This window comes from Prinia subflava, chromosome 21 (assembly GCF_021018805.1).
Source record: "Prinia subflava isolate CZ2003 ecotype Zambia chromosome 21, Cam_Psub_1.2, whole genome shotgun sequence".
NCBI classification, from domain to species: Eukaryota; Metazoa; Chordata; class Aves; order Passeriformes; family Cisticolidae; genus Prinia; species Prinia subflava.
This window is the reverse complement of record NC_086267.1, coordinates 6,242,465-6,262,677: the sequence shown is the minus strand read 5'-3', so window position 1 is coordinate 6,262,677 and position 20,213 is coordinate 6,242,465. Positions and strand designations below refer to the sequence as shown.

The 20,213-nt window shown below is 45.5% G+C and overlaps 2 protein-coding genes across 4 annotated transcripts in view; one reads left to right on the top strand and one right to left on the bottom strand.

The window, feature by feature from the left end:
* Positions 1–284: 284 nt before the first annotated feature.
* UBE2J2 (ubiquitin conjugating enzyme E2 J2) lies at positions 285–18,500 on the bottom strand. 3 transcript variants are annotated; one of them, XR_010082809.1, is made up of 8 exons: positions 17,970–18,500; positions 15,569–15,699; positions 12,154–12,194; positions 11,517–11,619; positions 10,723–10,861; positions 7,881–7,961; positions 4,341–4,873; positions 285–2,837 (listed from the first exon to the last, which is right to left on the bottom strand). XR_010082809.1 is itself a non-coding variant. In XM_063417252.1 (7 exons), exons 2-7 carry the CDS (start codon positions 15,697–15,699, stop codon positions 4,589–4,591), a joined length of 780 nt encoding a protein of 259 aa, XP_063273322.1. In that variant the 5' UTR covers positions 17,970–18,500; the 3' UTR covers positions 285–4,588. The 3 variants fall into 3 exon arrangements, 2 of the variants coding, with proteins under 2 accessions (XP_063273322.1, XP_063273323.1); XM_063417252.1 differs by having other exon boundaries at positions 285–4,873; XM_063417253.1 differs by lacking the exons at positions 15,569–15,699; positions 17,970–18,500 and adding an exon at positions 12,967–13,059 and having other exon boundaries at positions 285–4,873.
* Positions 18,116–20,213, top strand: part of SCNN1D (sodium channel epithelial 1 subunit delta) — a 37,375-nt gene continuing 35,277 nt past the window's right edge. Inside the window, exon 1 of the mRNA XM_063417584.1 lies at positions 18,116–18,186. Coding sequence (XP_063273654.1) covers positions 18,116–18,186 — 71 coding nt within the window. The remainder of the gene's footprint in view (positions 18,187–20,213) is intronic.

Sequence of the window (20,213 nt, the reverse complement as noted above, 5' to 3'; positions counted from 1 at the left end):
TAATTCCCTTTTTTTTTTGGTGATTTTTCCCACTGGAAATGGGATTGGCTTTTAAAAAATCCAATTTTTTCCATTGGAACGGCATCACCTCGTTCGGGATTGATCTCTCTGATAAAATAATCATTAATTAGCAGGAATTATTAATTGAAATTAATAATTATGAGGAGAAACGATCCCAAAATATCCCAGATTTACCTTTAGGAGCGCAAGGATTAAAGGAATAATTGGAATTATGAAGGGGGAAAATCTGACTGGAAAAAAATCAAAAAAATCCAGAAAAAAGCGATTTTTTCATCCTTTTATTCCTTCCCTCTTCCATTTCTTCCCAAGGAATTTTTTTTCCCAAAAAAAAGAGCCCAACCAAGTGGATTTTCCAGGTTTTTTATTCCCAATAAACCGCGGGACGACGCCGCTCCCGCTCCGCGACGGCTTCGGAATCTCCAGGGGAAAAAAGGGGAATTCCTCCCCAAAATCCAGGGATTTTCATTCAAAACTGAAGATTTCTTCAAAAAAAACCTCCCCAACCCTTAAATTCCAACAATTTTCCAGAAATCCATGGAATTGCAGCTTGGGAAGTCAAGGGTTTATTCCCAGATTTTTATTTATCTTGAGGGAAAGCGTTAAATTTAATTTTTCCTTTTTTTTTTTTTTGGAAAAAAGACCCCAAAAATTCAGAATTTTCCTGAATTCTTAGGAGTTCACCCCCAAAAAATGGGAATAAAAATGCCAAAATCCCATTCCCAACTCTTGGAATGTTTCAAATCCTCCTGCAAATCCAGGGAATTCCAAATAATTGGAATTTTGGGGTTTTATCTGGAATGTTTCTGCAAATCCAGGGAATTCCAAATAAACAAGAATTGGGATTTGGGGGTTGAAATCCAAACGAATTTTAGGGAAAAAAACATTTTGGGGGTTTGGATGGTTTTAAAGAATTTAATAAAATTGAAGGGTTTATTTCTGATGAATCCCAGAGGAATTTTGGGATTTTGGGGCAAAAATTTCTGGAATTCCAGAGGAATTTTGGGGTTGGGATTTGGGGTTTTTAAAGAATTGAAGCAAAACTTGAAGCAAAAGGAACCAAATTTAGGATTTTACCTCAGCAAAAAAACCAAGGTGGAATTTGGGGTCGAGGGGTGAAATTTTTCCAGGATCCAAGAGGATTTCTGGGATTTGGTGAGGGGGAGAAAAAGATTTCCAGAATTCAGAGCAGAGATGGAAAAAACTCCACAAACCCAAGGGGGGTCCCAGCAAACCTGGACTGCTCAACCCAAAACCCACCAGGACCCAGGAGGGGCAAAAAAACCCCAAATTTCCTGAATTAAAACTCAACAGAGACAAAATTTACTGGAGAATTTTCAATTTTCGAACCAGAGATGGAGGAGAACGCTACGAACTGAAATGGGTTCCCAAAAATGCTTGGACTGCTCAATCCAAAACCCCTCCAGGACCCGGGAAGGGCAAAAAATCCCAAATTTCCACCCAAAGAGTCCCACTCATCCTGAATTAAAAACTCAATGGAGTCAGAATTTGCTGAAGAATTTTCAATTTTCAAACCACGGCTGGAGGAGAACTCTACAACCCAAAGGGGGTCACCAAAAATGCTTGGACTTCTCAACCCAAAACCCCTCCAGGACCTGGAAGGCCAAAAAAACCCAAAAAATTCAACAGAGCCAAAATTTACTGAAGAATTTCCAATTTTTGAACCAGAGATGGAGAAGAACTCCACACCCCGACGCGTCTCAGCTTCATCCTCTGCACCCCAAACCCCTCCACGACCCAGGAAAGCCAAAAAACCCCAATTTTCCACCCAAAGAATCCCATTCCAAAGAATCCCACTCATCCTGAATTAAAAACTCAACTGAGCCAAAATCTGCTGAAGAATTTTCAATTTCTGAACCAGAGATGGAGGAGAACTCTATAAACCAAAATGGCTCCCAAATAATGCTTGGACTTCTCAACCCAAAACCCGTCCAAGACCCGGGAAGGGCAAAAAACCCCAAATTTTGCGCCCAAACAATTCCATTCATCCTGAATTAAAAACTCAATGGAGTCAGAATTTGCTGAAGAATTTTCAATTTTCAAACCACGGCTGGAGGAGAACTCTACAACCCAAACGGGGTCACCAAAAATGCTTGGACTTCTCAACTCAAAACCCTCCCAGGACCTGGGAAGGCCAAAAAAAACCCAAAAAACTCAACGGAGCCAAAATCTGCTGAAGAATTTCCAATTTTTGAACCAGAGATGGAGGAGAACTCTATAAACCAAAATGGTTTCCTAAAAATGCTTGGACTTCTCAACCCCAATCCCCAGCACGACCCAGGAAGGGCAAAAAAACCCCAATTTTCCACCCAAAGAGTCCCCCTCATCCTGAATTAAAAACTCAGTGGAGTCAGAATTTACTGAAGAATTTTCAATTTTCAAACCACGGCTGGAGGAGAACTCTACAACCCAAAGGGGGTCACCAAAAATGCTTGGACTTCTCAACCCAAAACCCCTCCAGGACCTGGGAAGGCCAAAAAAAAACCGAAAAAAACTCAACAGAGCCAAAATTTGCTGAAGAATTTTCAATTTTTGAACCAGAGATGGAGAAGAACTCCACACCCGACGCGTCTCAGCTTCATCCTCTGCACCCCAAACCCCACCTTGACCCAGGAAGGCCAAAAAACCCCAAATTTCCACCCAAAGAGAGCAATTCCAAAGAGTCCCACTCATCCTGAATTAAAAACTCAATGGAGTCAGAATTTACTGAAGAATTTTCCATTTTCAAACCAGAGATGGAGGAGAACTCTACAAACCCAAGTGAGTCACCAACAAAGCTTGGACTTCTCAACCCAAAACTCCACCACGACCCAGGAAGGGAAAAAAAATCTCAAATTTCCACCCAAAGTGTCCCATTCCAAAGAGTCCCACTCGTTCTGAATTAAAAACTAAACTGAGCCAAAATCTGCTGAAGAATTTTCAATTTCTGAACCAGAGATGGAAGAGAACTCTACAAACCAAAATGGCTCCCAAATGCTGCTTGGACTTCTCAACCCAAAACCCCTCCAGGACCCAGGAAGGGCAAAAAAACCCCAAATTTTGCACCCAAACAATTCCACTCATCCTGAATTAAAAACTCAACGGAGCCAAAATCTGCTGAAGAATTTTCAATTTCCAACCAACAGCTGGATGAGAACTCCACACCCCGACGCGTCTCAGCTTCATCCTCTGCACCCCAAACCCCACCACGACCCAGGAAGGCCAAAAAACCCCAAATTTTCCACCCAAAGAGAGCAATTCTAAAGAGTCCCACTCATCCTGAATTAAAAACTCAACTGAGTCAGAATTTACTGGAGAAGTTTCAATTTTCAAACCAGAGATGGAGGAGAACTCTACAAACCCAACTGAGGCACCAATAATGCTTGGACTTCTCACCAGCAGCAAAACCCAAAACCCCACCAGGACCTGGGAAGGGAAAAAAAACCCCCAAATTTCCACCCAAGTGTCCCATTCCAAAGAGTCCCACTCATCCTGAATTAAAAACTCAATGGAGTCAGAATTTGCTGAAGAATTTCCAGATTTCAAACCACAGATGGAGAAGAACTCTACAAACCAAAATGGCTTCCCAACAATGCTTGGACTTCTCAACCCAAAACCCCTCCAGGACCTGGGAAGGGCAAAAAAAAAACCCCAAAAACTCAACGGAGCCAAAATTTGCTGAAGAATTTCCCATTTTCGAACCAGAGATGGAGGAGAACTCTACAAACCCAAGTGAGTCACCAAAAATGCTCGGACTTCTCACCAGCAGCAAAACCCAAAACCCCACTAGGAGCTGGGAAGGCCAAAAAAAACCCCAAAAACTCAACAGAGCCAAAATCTGCTGAAGAATTTTCCATTTCCAACCAACAGCTGGATGAGAACTCCACACCCCGATGAAGCGTCTCAGCTTCATCCTCTGCACCCCAAACCCCACCGTGACCCAGGAAGGCCAAAAAAACCCCAAATTTTGCACCCAAAGAATCCCATTCCAAAGAGTCCCATTCATCCTGAATTAAACTCAACGGAGTAAGAATCTGCTGAAGAATTTTCAATTTTTGAACCAGAGATGGAGGAGAACTCTATAAACCTAAAGTGGGTCACCAGAAATGCTCGGACTTCTCAACTCAAAACCCCTCCAGGACCCAGGAAGGGCAAAAAACCCCAAATTTTCCACCCAAAGAGTCCCACTCATCCTGAATTAAAAACTCAGTGGAGTCAGAATTTACTGAAGAATTTCCAGATTTCAAACCAGAGATGGAGAAGAACTCCACAAACTGAAATGGCTCCCAAATAATGCTTGGACTTCTCACCAGCAGCAAAACCCAACCACAACCCAGGAAGGGCAAAAAAAACCCCAAAAACTCAACGGAGCCAAAATTTACTGAAGAATTTTCCATTTCCAACCAACAGCTGGATGAGAACTCCACACCCCGACGCGTCTCAGCTTCATCCTCTGCACCCCAAACCCCACCGTGACCCAGGAAAGCCAAAAAACCCCCAAAATCCCCCCGTGGAGCCCCGCTCAGCCCAACCCCTCTGCAATTTGGTCTTTTTTGGGGGGATCTCCCCCTCACTCCTGTGCTATGCTCCTCAGCACGTACTTGACTGTGTAGGCGAAGGCGGCGAAGCCCACGATGACGAACAAGTTCGCCAGGGCTCCCCCCAAGAGTCCGTGGTTCCTGTGGGGCTGCTGCAGCCCCCCGGGGTGCCCCGGGGCCAGGGGGTGCCCCCCGGGCAGCAGGGGGTGCCCGTTGTGCCCCACGTGCGCGTCCCCGTCGGGCACCACGTCCGGGAGAGGCAGCGACGGCGGTCGGGAGCTCAGCTCGTCCTGGGATTTCTGCTTTTGTTTGATCTCCTGGGAAATGGGACAGAAAATTGGGGTGATTTGGGGGTTTTTGTTTGATTTCCTGGGCCATAGGAGAAAAAATCGGGGTCATTTGGGGAGTTTTGAGTTCCTGGGAAATGGGAGAGAAAATTTGGGTGATTTGGGGGGTTTGTTTGAGTTCCTGCATGGAAAAGTGAAAATTGGGATGATCTGGGGGCTTTTGTTTCATTTCCAGCATGGAAAAGTGGATGTTGGGATGATTTGGGGGTTTTTTTTGAGTTCCTGAAGAGGGGAAGGGAAATTTGGGAAGATTTGGGGGTTTTGATTTCCTGTAGAGGGGAAGGGAAATTTGGACTGATTTGGGCACTTTTTGATTGAGTTCCTGCATGGCAAAGTGGAAACTGGGATGATTTGGGGGCTTTTGTTTGAGTTCCTGTAGAGGGAAAGGGAAAATGGAATGGGAAAGTGGAAATTGGGGACAGTCAGAGGGGGAGGTCGGGAGCTCAGCTCGTCCTGGGATTTCTGCTTTTGTTTGATCTCCTGTGGGATGGGAGAGAAAATTCAATGGGAGAGAAAATCGGGGTGATTTGGGGGCTTTTGTTTGATTTCCTGGGCAATAGGAGAAAAAATCGGGGTCATTTGGGGAGTTTTGAGTTCCTGGGAAATGGGAGAGAAAATTTGGGTGATTTGGGGGGTTTGTTTGAGTTCCTGCATGGAAAAGTGAAAATTGGGGTGATTTGGGGGCTTTTGTTTGATCTCCTGGGAAATTGGAGAGAAAATTGGGGTCACTTGGGGGGTTTGTTTGAGTTCCTGCACAGGGGAAGGGAAAATGGAATGGGAAAGTGAAAATTGGGATGATTTGGGGGGTTTTGTTTGAGTTCCTGTAAAGGGGAAGGGAATATTTGGAAAGTGGAAACTGGGGACAGTCAGAGGGGGAGGTCGGGAGCTCAGCTCGTCCTGGGATTTCTGCTTTTGTTTGATCTCCTGTGGGATGGGAGAGGAAATTTAATAAAAGAGAAAATTTAATGGGAGAGAAAATTTGGGGTCGTTTGGGGGGTTTGTTTCATTTCCTAGGAAATGGGAGAGAAAAATGGGGTGATTTGGGGGCTTTGTTTGATTTCCTGGGATATTGGAGAGAAAATTGGGGTCACTTGGGGGGTTTGTTTGAGTTCCTGTAGAGGGGAAGGGAAATGGAATGGGAAATTGAAAATTGGGGTGATTGGAGCACTTTTGTTTGAGTTCCTGCATGGCAAAGTGGAAACTGGGATGATTTGGGGGGTTTTGTTTGATTTCCTGTAGAGGGAAAGGGAAAATGGAATGGGAAAGTGGAAATTGGGGACAGTCAGAGGGGGAGGTTGGGAGCTCAGCTCGTCCTGGGATTTCTGCTTTTGTTTGATCTCCTGTGGGATGGGAGAGGAAATTTAATAAAAGGGAAAATTTGGGGTCATTTGGGGGGTTTTGTTTGAATTCCTGGGAAATGGGAGAGAAAATCAGGGTGATTTGGGGGCTTTTGATTTCCTGCATGGCAAAGTGAAAATTGGGAAGATTTGGGGGGTTTTGTTTAATTTCCTGTAGAGGGGAAGGGAAATTGGGGTGATTTGGGCACTTTTTGATTGATTTTCTGCATGGAAAAGTGGATGTTGGGATGATTTGGGGTTTTTTTTTGAGTTCCTGTAGAGGGGAAGGGAAAATTTGGAAAATGGAAATTGGGGACAGTCAGAGGGGGAGGTCGGGAGCTCAGCTCGTCCTGGGATTTCTGCTTTTGTTTGATCTCCTGGGGGATGGGAGAGGAAATTAAATGGGAGAGAAAATTTGGGGTCATTTGGGGGGTTTTCTTTGAATTCCTGGGAAATGGGAGAGAAAATTGGGGTGATTTGGGGGCTTTTGATTTCCTGCATGGCAAAGTGAAAATTGGGGTGATTTGGGGGGGTTTTGTTTAATTTCCTGTAGAGGGGAAGGGAAATTGGGGTGATTTGGGCACTTTTTGATTGATTTTCTGCATGGCAAAGTGGAAATTGGGATGATTTGGGGGGTTTTGTTTGATTTCCTGTAGAGGGAAAGGGAAAATGGAATGGGAAAGTGGAAATTGGGGACAGTCAGAGGGGGAGGTCGGGAGCTCAGCTCGTCCTGGGATTTCTGCTTTTGTTTGATCTCCTGGGGGGCGGGAGAGGAAATTTAATAAAAGAGAAAATTTGGGGTCATTTGGGGGGTTTTGTTTGAGTTCCTGGGGGGTGGGAGAGAAAATCGGGGTGAATTGGGGGGTTTTGAGTTCCTGGGGAATGGGAGAGAAAATTCAATGGGAGAGAAAATTCAATGGGAGAGAAAATTTGGGGTCATTTGGGGGCTTTTGAGTTCCTGGGAAATGGGAGAGAAAATTGGGGTGATTTTGGGGGCTTTTGTTTGATCTCCTGAGGAGTGGGAGAGGAAATTTAATGGGAGAGAAAATTCAATGGGAGAGAAAATTTGGGTGATTTGGGGGGTTTGTTTGAGTTCCTGCATGGAAAATTGAAAATTGGGGTGATTTTGGGGCTTTTTTTTTATCTCCTGGGAAATGGGAGAGAAAATTGGGGTAATTTGGGGGCTTTTGTTTCATTTCTTGTAGAGGGGAACGGAAATTTGGGGTGATCTGGGGGCCTTTGTTTGATTTCTTGCAGAGAGGAAGGGAAAATTGGGGCGATTTGGGGGCTTTTGTTTGATTTCCTGGGAAATTGGAGAGAAATTTGGGGTGATTTGGGGGCTTTTGTTTGATTTCCTGTAGAGAGAACGGAAAATTTGAGTGATTTGGGCACTTTTTGATTGATTTTCTGCATTAAAAGTCGAAATTGGGATGATCTGGGGGTTTTTGTTTTGCACAACCAAAGAGAAAAAAAAAAAAATCTCTTTTTTCCCCGCTCTCCTGCAGCCTTCACTCAGTTGGAAAGAATTAAAACCTTTTAAAATCCGATTTCCAAAATGAACAAATCAACCCCAGGCTGGGAGAAGGCCAGAAAAGGGAATTTTGGTAGGAAAAATGAGTAATTCCTGAATCTTTCCTTACCTCCACCACTTCAGGGAAGAGCTCACAGAAGACTTTATCTTTTAAATTAAATGCTAAGCTCTGTGCAGCCAGCTGCCTTTTCTGAGGAGAAAAAAAAGCAGATTTTTCAGCAATTGCACCAAAATTCAATTAATTTCTTTTAATTCCACCCCTGATTTCCAACCAGGACAGCACAAACCTCACCCCAAGTGGATTTTTAATGTTTCAAACTTCAAATTTGTGAGGATTTTGGAGTAAAATTGATGTTTTTGGAGAGAAATTCTGTGAATTTTTGATCCTGTGGGGTCTGGATTTTGTGATAAAGGCTCAGAACCCCAACCAGGCTTTTATCCCAGAGATCTCCCAAACTCCCAAATTCCCAAAGCTTCCCAAATTCCCAAATGCATTGTAACACTTCAAACATCAAATCTGGAATATTTTTTGACTAAAATTGATATTTTTAGATAGGAATTTTGTTAATTCTTGCTCCTGTGGGATCAAGGTCAAGGAAAAAGGAAGCAAATCCCAACCAGGCTTCATCCCTGAGATCTCCCAAATTCCCAAAGCTTTCCAAGTGGTTTTTAACACTTCAAACACCAAATTTTGTGAGCATTTTTCACTAAAATATTAGAAATTTTGGTAATTTTTGATCCTGTGGATGTGCCTGGAAAAAGGAACCAAATCCCAAATCCCAACCAGGCTTCAGCCCTGAGATCTCCCAAATTCCCAAATGGTTTGTAACACTCAAAACACCAAATTCATGAGTCCTTTTCACAAAAATTGATGGAGTTTTTAATCCTGTGGGATCAGGGTTCTGTGGGAGAGGTTGGGAATGTCAAGCAGGCTTCACCCCTGAGATCTCCCAAATTCCCAAAGCTTTTCAAATTCCCAGGGCTTCCCAAATACGTTGTAACACTTTAAACACCAAATTTGTGAGCGTTTTTCACTAAAATTATTAGAAATTTTGGTAGTTTTTGATCCTGTGGACGTGCCTGGAAAAAGGAACCAAATCCCAAATCCCAACCAGGCTTCAGCCCTGAGATCTCCCAAATTCCCAAAGCTTTTCGAATTCCCAGAGTTTCCCAAATTCTCAGAGTTTCCCAAATTCCCAGCGTTTCCCAAATTCCCAGCGCTTCCCAAATGGTCTGTAACACTTCAAACATCAAATCTGTGATCATTTTTCACTCCAATCAATGTTCCTAGGTGGAATTTTTCTCACTGTTGATCACCTGGATCTGTGGGAGAGGCTGGAGCGGGAACCAAACCCCGGCAGGTTTCATCCCTGAGATCTCCCAAATTCCAGACCCCTCCCAAATCCCCAGCGCTTCCCAAATGATTTATAACACTTCAAACATCGTATTAATGAGCATTTTTCACTCCAATCGACGTTTCTAGGTGGAATTTTGCTCGTTGTTGTGGATCTGTGGGAGAGGCTGGAATGGGAACCGAACCCCGGCAGGTTTCATCCCTGAGATCTCCCAAATTCCCAAAGCTTCCCAAATCTCCAGCACTTCCCAAACGGTCTGTAACACTTCAAATATCGTATTTATGAGCATTTTTCACTACAATCAACGTTTCTAAGTGGAAATTCTGTTCCTTGTTGATCCTGTGGATCTGTGGGAGAGGCTGGAACGGGCAGGTTTCATCCCTGAGATCTCCCAAATTCCCTGCTGCCCTGGTTTTTCTGAGATTTTTTAAAGCCTTCTACTTGCTTATGAGATGGAGTCAGTTCTTCAGTTTCTGTGCAATATTAAGGGTCAGTTTTTCACTTTCTCACACTTTGGAACATAAACAACCTTTCTTGTTTTTGTTCACTGTCCTTTGCTCACACATTTCCAGCCTGACAATAATGTTGGTTGACAGCTGCTCTGGCCAGTGGGGTGAAGGGGTGGCAACCCCAGAATCCAATCCACAACCAGACCCACAAAATTATAAAATGAAAAGAAATAAACAGAAATAAATCATTTTTCTGGGGAGCAGCTTTTCACTGCAGACCTCCTGCCTCCGTGGTGTTGTTTTTGCGTTCTGGGCAACAATTCCTGAATTCCCGGATTCCTGAATTCCCAAATTCCTGGATTCCTGAATTCCCAAATTCCCGAATTCCCGGATTCCTGAATTCCCGAATTCGGGAATTCCTGACAATTCCCGAATTCCGGAATTCCGGAATTCCTGAATTCTGGAATTCCCGACAATTCCCGAATTCCGGAATTCCTGAATTCCCGAATTCTGGAATTCCCGACAATTCCCGAATTCCTGAATTCCCGAATTCTGGAATTCCCGACAATTCCCGAATTCTGGAATTCCTGAATTCCCGAATTCCCGACAATTCCCGGATTCCTGAATTCCCGGATTCCTGAATTCCCAAATTCCCGGATTCCTGAATTCCCGGATTCCTGAATTCCCGACAATTCCTGAATTCCGGAATTCCTGAATTCCCGACAATTCCCGAATTCCTGAATTCTGGAATTCCCGAATTCCCGAATTCTGGAATTCCCGACAATTCCCGAATTCTGGAGTTCCTGACAATTCCCGAATTCTGGAATTCCCGACAATTCCCGGATTCCAGAATTCCCGGATTCCAGAATTCCCGACAATTCCCGAATTCCGGAATTCCCGAATTCTGGAATTCCCGACAATTCCCGAATTCCTGAATTCCCGACAATTCCCGAATTCCCGGATTCCCGAATTCCCGAATTCTGGAATTCCCGACAATTCCCGAATTCTGGAATTCCCGACAATTCCCGAATTCCCGGATTCCCGAATTCCGGAATTCCTGAATTCCCGAATTCTGGAATTCCTGACAATTCCCGGATTCCCTCATTCCCGGATTCCCGAATTCCCGACAATTCCGGGATTCACTCACGGTGAACTCGGAGGTCTCGATGCTGCCCAGGGTGGGTCCCTTCTCCACCATGAAGCTCAGCAGCCCCGTCAGGATGGTGGACACGGACCAGGCCGGGTTCCACGTGTCCGGGTGGAAATCCGTGATGGAGAGACACAACCTGCCCAAAACACCCCAAAAACACCCCAAAAACAATGGCAGGGGTTTGGGATTGGGGATTATTTGGGGTTTGGGATTGGGGTTTAGGGTTTGGGGTTTAGGGTTTGGGATTGGGGGCTTGGGATTTGGGGGTTTGGGATTGGGGGTTTGGGATTGGGGGTTTGGGATTGGGGGTTTGGGATTGGAATGGGATTGGGGGTTTGGAGTTTGGGGTTCGGGATTGGGGGTTTGGGATTGGGGGTTTGGGATGGGATTTGGGGTTTGGGATTGGGGGTTTGGGATTTGGGATCGGGGGTTTGGGATCGGGGGTTTGGGATTTGGGGTTTGGGATTGGGGGTTTGGGATTGGGGGTTTGGGATTGGGGGTTTGGGATTGGGGGTTTGGGATTGGGGGTTTGGGATGGGATTTGGGAGTTTGGGATTGGGGGTTTGGGATTGGGGTTTGGAGTTTGGGATTGGGGGTTTGGGATTTGGGGGTTTGGGGTTTGGGATTGGGGGTTTGGGATTTGGGGTTTGGGTTTAAGATTGGGGGTTTGGGATTGGGGTTTGGGATTTGGGGTTTGGGATTGGGGTTTGGGATTGGGGGTTTGGGATTGGGGTTTGGGATTGGGGGTTTGGGATTTGGGATTGGGCTGGGATGGTGGAAGGAGCCCTTACCTGGTGTTGCATTTGAACCTTCCGTTGGGGGTGATCATATAAATACTGGGGGGTTTGAAGGGGAACTCTCGAGGGAATATTAACTTGCCGTGGTAATATCCACCTGCAGGGCGAGGGGAAATTGGATTTTAGGAACAATTCCTGCCCTCAATTCCCACCCCAATTCCAATTCCCATCCCCAATTCCCTTGCTTTATTCCTTCTCCTTCACTTCCCCAAAAATGGGTTAAATAAATTGTATTTCACACATAATTCCCATCCCAATTCCAATTCCTGTCCCAAATTCCCCTGCTTTATTCTTTCTCCTTCACTTCCCCAAAAATGGGTTAAATAAATGATATTTAATAAATAATTCCCACTCCAATTCCTATTCCCATCCCCAATTCCTCCACTTTATTCCTTCTCCTCAACTTCCCCAAAAAATGGAGAAGAAATGAAGAAATTGAAGAAGAATATTTGCTTGCAGTTTAACCCAAATTTTATTTTCTTAAAGCTCTTGATGAGAGAACAATGACTGACAGCAGCATCCCTATTTTTCCTCCCTTTCCCGGTTTTTGGAGCTGTTTTTAGTGGGATTTTTTTGCCTTTTCCCCCTGGAATTGCTGAATTTCCAAGCAAAGCCCCAGGCAGGGATTTACCTTCGTAGGGGGTCAGCTCAGGGCCCCGCACCACGTAGTGCCTGGAAAAGGGAATGGAACACTGGGAAACCACAAATATCCCAAAAAAAATCCAGGATCAGCAGCCAAAGGGGCCCTGTGCACCTCCCCAGACCCTGGGAGAGAGGGAGGGAGGCTGGAGAGCCGGGAAAGCTCCTGCTGCCCTGGGGGGAACAACACAGCCCAGTTCCAGCCCAGTTCTCCATCTCCAATTCCCCAAATCCCAGCCCAGTTCCAGCCCAGTTCTCCATCCCCAATTCCCCAAATCCCAGCCCAGTTCCAGCCCAGTTCTCCATCCCCAATTCCCCAAATCCCAGCCCAGTTCCCAGCCCAGTTCTCCATTCCCAATTCCCCAAATCCCAGCCCAGTTCCAGCCCAGTTCTCCATCCCCAACTCCCCAAATCCCAGCCCAGTTCCAGCCCAGTTCTCCATTCCCAATTCCCCAAATCCCAGCCCAGTTCCAGCCCTGATTCCCATCCCAATTCCCCAAATCCCAGCCCAGTTCCAGCCCTGATTCCCATCCCAATTCCCACTCTGACTCCCTCCCCAATCCCCAACCCCAATTCTCCATCCTCAATTCCTCACTTCCAACTCTCCCCCTCCCATCCCCATCCCAATTCCTGTCCTCAATCTCCAATTCCTTCCCCAGTTCCCCATTTCCAACTCTCCCCCTCCAATTCCCAATTCCCATTCCCAAATTCCCATTCCCACCATTCCAGGATGTTGGAGGGCAGGGGCTCAGCACAGGATCCTTTGTTAAATTCCCATTCCCATTCCCAGTTTCCCCATTCCCACCATTCCAGGATGTTGGAGGGCAGGGGCTCAGCACAGATGTAAGGCACAGGATCCTTTGTTAAATTCCCATTTCCCATTCCCAGTTTCCCACCATTCCAGGATGCTGGAGGGCAGGGGCTCAGCACAGGATCCTTTGTTCAATTCCCATTCCCAGTTTCCCCATTCCCACCATTCCAGGATGTTGGAGGGCAGGGGCTCAGCACAGATGTAAGGCACAGGATCCTTTGGTAAATTCCCATTTCCCATTCCCAGTTTCCCCATTCCCACCATTCCAGGATGTTGGAGGGCAGGGGCTCAGCACAGATGTAAGGCACAGGATCCTTTGTTAAATTCCCATTTCCCATTCCCAGTTTCCCACCATTCCAGGATGTTGGAGGGCAGGGGCTCAGCACAGATGTAAGGCACAGGATCCTTTGGTAAATTCCCATTTCTCATTCCCATTTCCCATTTCCCACCATTCCAGGATGTTGGAGGGCAGGGGCTCAGCACAGATGTAAGGCACAGGATCCTTTGTTAAATTCCCATTTCCCATTCCCAGTTTCCCCATTCCCACCATTCCAGGATGTTGGAGGGCAGGGGCTCAGCACAGATGTAAGGCACAGGATCCTTTGGTAAATTCCCATTTCTCATTCCCATTTCCCATTTCCCACCATTCCAGGATGTTGGAGGGCAGGGGCTCAGCACAGATGTAAGGCACAGGATCCTTTGGTAAATTCCCATTTCCCATTCCCATTTCCCATTCCCAGTTTCCCCAGTTTCCCACCATTCCAGGATGTTGGAGGGCAGGGGCTCAGCACAGGATCCTTTGTTAAATTCCCATTTCCCATTCCCAGTTTCCCCAGTTTCCCACCATTCCAGGATGTTGGAGGGCAGGGGCTCGGCACAGGATCCTTTGTTAAATTCCCATTTCCCATTCCCAGTTTCCCCAATTTCCCCACCATTCCAGGATGTTGGAGGGCAGGGGCTCAGCACAGGATCCTTTGTTAACTTCCCATTTCCCATTCCCATTTCCCATTCCCAGTTTCCCCATTCCCACCATTCCAGGATGTTGGAGGGCAGGGGCTCAGCACAGGATCCTTTGTTAAATTCCCATTTCCCATTCCCAGTTTCCCCATTCCCACCATTCCAGGATGTTGGAGGGCAGGGGCTCAGCACAGGATCCTTTGTTCAATTCCCATTTCCCATTCCCATTTCCCATTCCCAGTTTCCCACCATTCCAGGATGTTGGAGGGCAGGGGCTCAGCACAGATGTAAGGCACAGGATCCTTTGTTAAATTCCCATTTCCCATTCCCAGTTTCCCCAGTTTCCCACCATTCCAGGATGTTGGAGGGCAGGGGCTCGGCACAGGATCCTTTATTAAATTCCCAATTTCCCATTTCCATTCCCATTTCCCATTCCCAGTTTCCCCATTCCCACCATTCCAGGATGTTGGAGGGCAGGGGCTCAGCACAGATGTAAGGCACGGGATCCTTTGTTCAATTCCCATTTCCCATTCCCAGTTTCCCACCATTCCAGGATGCTGGAGGGCAGGGGCTCAGCACAGGATCCTTTGTTCAATTCCCATTTCCCATTCCCACCATTCCAGGATGTTGGAGGGCAGGGGCTCAGCACAGGATCCTTTGTTCAATTCCCATTTCCCATTCCCATTTCCCATTCCCAGTTTCCCACCATTCCAGGATGTTGGAGGGCAGGGGCTCAGCACAGATGTAAGGCACAGGATCCTTTGTTAAATTCCCATTTCCCATTCCCAGTTTCCCCAGTTTCCCACCATTCCAGGATGTTGGAGGGCAGGGGCTCAGCACAGGATCCTTTGTTCAATTCCCATTCCCAGTTTCCCCATTCCCACCATTCCAGGATGTTGGAGGGCAGGGGCTCAGCACAGATGTAAGGCACAGGATCCTTTGGTAAATTCCCATTTCCCATTCCCAGTTTCCCCATTCCCACCATTCCAGGATGTTGGAGGGCAGGGGCTCAGCACAGATGTAAGGCACAGGATCCTTTGGTAAATTCCCATTTCCCATTCCCAGTTTCCCCATTCCCACCATTCCAGGATGTTGGAGGGCAGGGGCTCAGCACAGATGTAAGGCACAGGATCCTTTGTTAAATTCCCATTTCCCATTCCCATTTCCCACCATTCCAGGATGTTGGAGGGCAGGGGCTCAGCACAGATGTAAGGCACAGGATCCTTTGTTAAATTCCCATTTCCCATTCCCAGTTTCCCACCATTCCAGGATGTTGGAGGGCAGGGGCTCAGCACAGGATCCTTTGTTCAATTCCCATTCCCAGTTTCCCCATTCCCACCATTCCAGGATGTTGGAGGGCAGGGGCTCAGCACAGATGTAAGGCACAGGATCCTTTGGTAAATTCCCATTTCCCATTCCCAGTTTCCCCATTCCCACCATTCCAGGATGTTGGAGGGCAGGGGCTCAGCACAGATGTAAGGCACAGGATCCTTTGTTAAATTCCCATTTCCCATTCCCAGTTTCCCCATTCCCACCATTCCAGGATGTTGGAGGGCAGGGGCTCAGCACAGATGTAAGGCACAGGATCCTTTGTTAAATTCCCATTTCCCATTCCCATTTCCCATTCCTAGTTTCCCACCATTCCAGGATGTTGGAGGGCAGGGGCTCAGCACAGATGTAAGGCACGGGATCCTTTTTGATCCTCAGGTAATCCTGCTTCAGCCTCTGCGTCGCCGTGGTCGGGGCCCTCTTGGTGCTGCTGCCGCTCATCTAATTAACAACGCCTCGTTAGCATCATTAAAATTAAATTCAGTCATTAATACCATTCCAATAAGCACGGGGCTTCAGGGAATGTTTCTCCAGGTTTTTATAAAATCCAATCCACGGGTTGTATGTGAGACATAAATTTAATTATTTGGATTTTTAAGGAGGAGGAATCACGGCAATCTTCAAAATATAACCCAATTAACAAAAATTCATTAATATAAAAATCCACTCTATGAGTGCTATTTGAGACATAAATTTAATTATTTTTAAGGAGCAGGAATCACAGCAATCTTCAAAATATAACCCAATTAACAAAAATTCATTAATATAAAAATCCACTCTATGAGTGCTATTTGAGACATAAATTTAATTATTTTTAAGAAGGAGGAATCACAGCAATCTTCAAAATATAACCAAATTAACAAAAATTAATTAATATAAAAATCCGCTCTACGGGTTGTATTTAAAACAGAAATTTAATTATTTTTAAGGAGCAGGAATCATGGAAAATCTTCAAAATATAACCAAATTAACAAAAATTTATTAAGGTAAAAATCCACTCCATGGGTTGTATTTGAGGTAAAATTTTAATTATTTGGATTTTCAAGGAGCAGGAATCACAGCAATCTTCAAAATATAACCAAATTAACAAAAATTCATTAATGTAAAAATCCACTCCACGGGTTGTATTTGAGGTAAAATTTTAATTATTTGGATTTTTAAGGAGCAGGAATCATGGAAAATCTTAATAATAAGTCCCAGGGAATTTTATTTATGAGCTGTACTTGAAATAGAAATGCAAAAAAAAATCCAGAATATTTGAATTATTGGGATTTTTACAGCCTCGAACCTTCACATTTCCATCTGGATGGTGGAAAATCAAGGAATGGGAGTGAAAATCCCAAATTCTCACCTGGAGAAGGGAGGGAAGGGACGGAGGGAGGGAAAAGGAGAAAAAAATGAAAAAAGGAGAGGAAAATAAGGAAAAATCAGGGGAAAAGGGGGAAAATAAGGAAAAAAAGGGGTGAGAAAATAAGGAAAAGGGGGAAATAAAGAAATGAGGGGGGAAATAAGGGAATAAAAGAGGGGAAATAAGGAAAAAATGTGGAAAATAAGGAAAAAAGAGAGGCAAAAGGGGGGAAAAGGGAAAGAGGAAGGGAGGGACTGAAAGAGAGAGGAGAAAAGGAGAAAAATAAGGAAAAAAGGGGAATAAAAGGGAGAAAGAGGAGAGGTAAGGAGGGAGGGACTGAAAGGAAAAGGGAAAGAAAAAAGGGAAGGAGGGAATGAAAGGGAGAGGAGAAAAGGAGAAAAATAAGGAGGAAAAAAAGGAGGAAAAAAAGGAGGAAAAAAAGGAGGGAAAAAGGAGGGGAAAAGGAGGAAAAAAGGAGGAAAAAAGGAGGAAAAAAGGAGGAAAAAAGGAGGAAAAAAGGAGGAAAAAAGGAGGAAAAAAGGAGGAAAAAAGGAGGAAAAAAGGAGGAAAAAGGAGGAAAAAAAGGAGGAAAAAAAGGAGGAAAAAAGGAGAAAAAAAGGAGAAAAAAAGGAGAAAAAAAGGAGAAAAAAAGGAGAAAAAAAAAGGAGGAAAAAAAAGGAGAAAAAAAAAAGAGAAATAAAAGGAGAAAAAAAAAGGAGAAAAAAGAGAAAGGGGGAGGGAAAGAGGGAAAAAGGGGGAAAGGGAGGGAAAACGGGGGGGAAAGGGAGGGAAAAGGGAGAAAGAGGGGGGGAAAAGGTGGGGAAAGGAAGGGGGGAAATGAAAGAGAGAGGGGGGAAAGAGGAACCAGAGAGGGAGGGAAGAAGGGAAAGAGAAAGGAAGGAATGGAAGGGAGAGGAGAAATGGAAAAAAAAGGGAGAAAAAAGGGGAAAAGGGGAGGGAAAGGGGGGAAAAAGGGAGGAAAGAAGGGGGGAAAGAAGGGGGGAGAAAAAGGGGAAAGGGAGGGAAAACGGGGGAGGGGAAGGGGGGAAAAGGGGAAAAAGGTGGGGAAGGGAAGGGAGGAAATGAAAGGGAGAGAGAGAAAAGAGGAACCACAGAGGGAGAGAAGAAGGGAAAGAGGAAGGGAGGCACTGAGAGAGAAGGGAAAGGTGGCAAAGGGAAGGAGGGAGGGAAGGAGGGAGGGAAGGAGGGAGGGAAGGAGGGAGGGAAGGAGGGAGGGAAGGAGAGGGAGAAGCAGACGGAGAAGGAGAGAAGGAGAAAGGGAGAACAGCACAGAGCGGGGAGACAGGACGGCAGCCCGCCCGCCCGGCCCTCCCTTCTCGCTGCCGGCGCAGGCCCCGCTCACCTCTCCGCGGCCGCCACACCCCGGGCGGCCCCTCCTGCCCGCGGCGAGGGACGGAGGCAGGCGGGGAGCGGCGGCCGGGCCGCGATGGCGGCGGAGCGGGCGGGGCGGGCAGCGGCGGCCGCGGCTCCCTCACGGATCCAGCCAAGATGGCGGCGCGGGGCGGCACTTCCGGGAAGGAGCGGCGGCGCTTCCGGGGCTCGCGCGGGTTCCGCTTCCGGTGGCGCCGTGGCGGGAACGCTGAGGGGAGGAAGGGCCGGGCCGGGCGCGCGCGCTGTGTCGCGACATAACGCGATAAAAACGCGCGGCCGCCGCACATCCCCGGCGGGAGTGTGAAATACAAAGTTATGTTTGGTGTCAGGGAAATGAAGAAAATCTGTGTAATCATAGTGGTGGAACACAGCCATGGGACAGTTATAAAGATGAGTTCTAATAAACAGCTGAGGAAAGCATGGAAGGAAGTTTTTGAATAAATCTTTTGCTTGCAATTATCTATTATAAGTCTCAAGCTATTCTGCAATAAGTGTCCTTTAATTATAACTTTAGAAGCTTGCTTTGTATTAAAGAATTTTAAACTGTAGTTTTAGAGTGCAAAAAGGGTTTTTTTGACAAAAGAAGGAAATAAGGAGGGGGCTCAGGCCTCACACAAGGTGGGAAAACATCCTGGACATGAAGATCTGACTTCAGCTCACTGATTTATGGCTCCTGGAGAGAGAAACTGGACATCAGCATTGGAGATTGATGGACTCGAAAATAGAGATGGGACCCCACATCTGGAAGCCAGATCCCACCACCTGGAAAAACATATCCTGGAAGTACATCCTGGAGTATTGAAATATCGGAATAGATCACAATGGTCCATAGAATTATACAGGACAATCTATAGATTTATGGCTGTTAGGTATTGAATTGTGACGTTAAAACTAGAAATGGAAACTGCTGAGAAAGCTTATGAATATGTATAAAATAAAATATATGTATAAAACCATCAAATCCAGCAATGGGTGTGCAGTTGGAAGGGAAAACCCCTCCCACTGTACCCAGCGCTGCCTTTTTGCTCACACTTTACCATGTTAATTAATTCATTATTAAATTGCTGCTTGATATATTGGCCGTGTCAAGCGTCTTATTTTTAACAATTTGAAAGGAATTGCTTTATTTTCCTTTCCTGAGGGATTGGCCACAGGTGGTTTTTTGTTATAAATATTGTGATAGACGCCAATCACTCGCTTTTTGAAATTCATGAAAATTTAATAAAGGATAAAAATTGGTTACAAAAAAATAATAGAATAATAAAAGTTGAAAAAGTTTTCAGAGACGGGACAAATAATGAGACAATAAGAGCAAAGGTAGCCTGGGGCTGCCGTCCCCTCTCCTCTCCAAACAAAGGCTGCAAAGGGGAAGGGTCCTGTTAGGGAGAAATCTCTTTATTTTTGAGGACAAACTTTAATGATTATGCATATTTTATCTCAGAAAAACCCGTTTGCCAAGAGCTTTATGCTAAACCTTTGGCGTTTTGGGGTCTGGCTTGACCAGGGTGGTTTCTGTGGATTCAGGGAGATCTTTCCCTCTGAAAAATCCAAATTTCTTCTTGTTGTAATTGTTGTCTCTGTGCAGAAACCTCCGGGTTATCTTCTCTTTTCTCTTGAGCTAAGGACAATACCTTACACACAATTCTTACTTAGACTCAATGTTAAAAACTACATTTACTACATTATTAAAATGTTAATATTGCATAACTTTTCTACCTAGCATATTACATATAGTAATAGTAATATCTGCGTAGAGCCACACGCACAATCTGCCTTTTTCACAAATATGAATATTAATAATAATAATAATAATAATAATAATAACCCCCGAGAGCTCCCTGACCAAACGAGGGGTTATTTCAGGTATTTACATCCTGAATTCCAGTCCCAGGTGCGCGGGGGATGCAGCACTTCCAGTCTGAACACATCTGAAATAATCCCTTTTCCGTGAGTTTTGTTAGGAATTATTCATGGGGTGCTCCTGCTGTTTTAATCTCTGCCCAAAATGCGATTTGGAAGGGTTTTATTGCCCTTACTTTTGGCATTTTTTGTCCTCTCAAGGGGAGGAAAACCAGGGGGAAAAAAAAGCCAGGGATTGTGGAGAAAACCAGGAAAAAATGGCAGGATAGTGGGGAAGAGCAGGGAAAAAAAAACAGGGATGATGAAGAAAACCTGGAAAATGTCAGGGATAAGGGAGAAAATCAGGAAAAAATGC

Excerpts from the sequence above, each read along its gene's own strand:
- UBE2J2 (XM_063417252.1), bottom strand. The coding sequence starts at position 15,699 with ATGAGCGGCAGCAGCACCAAGAGGGCCCCGACCACGGCGACGCAGAGG. Across the intron at positions 12,195-15,568 it reads CCCTCCAACATCCTGGAATG|GCACTACGTGGTGCGGGGCC; the intron begins GTGGGAAACTAG and ends TCCCTTTTCCAG. Across the intron at positions 11,620-12,153 it reads TGAGCTGACCCCCTACGAAG|GTGGATATTACCACGGCAAG; the intron begins GTAAATCCCTGC and ends CTCGCCCTGCAG.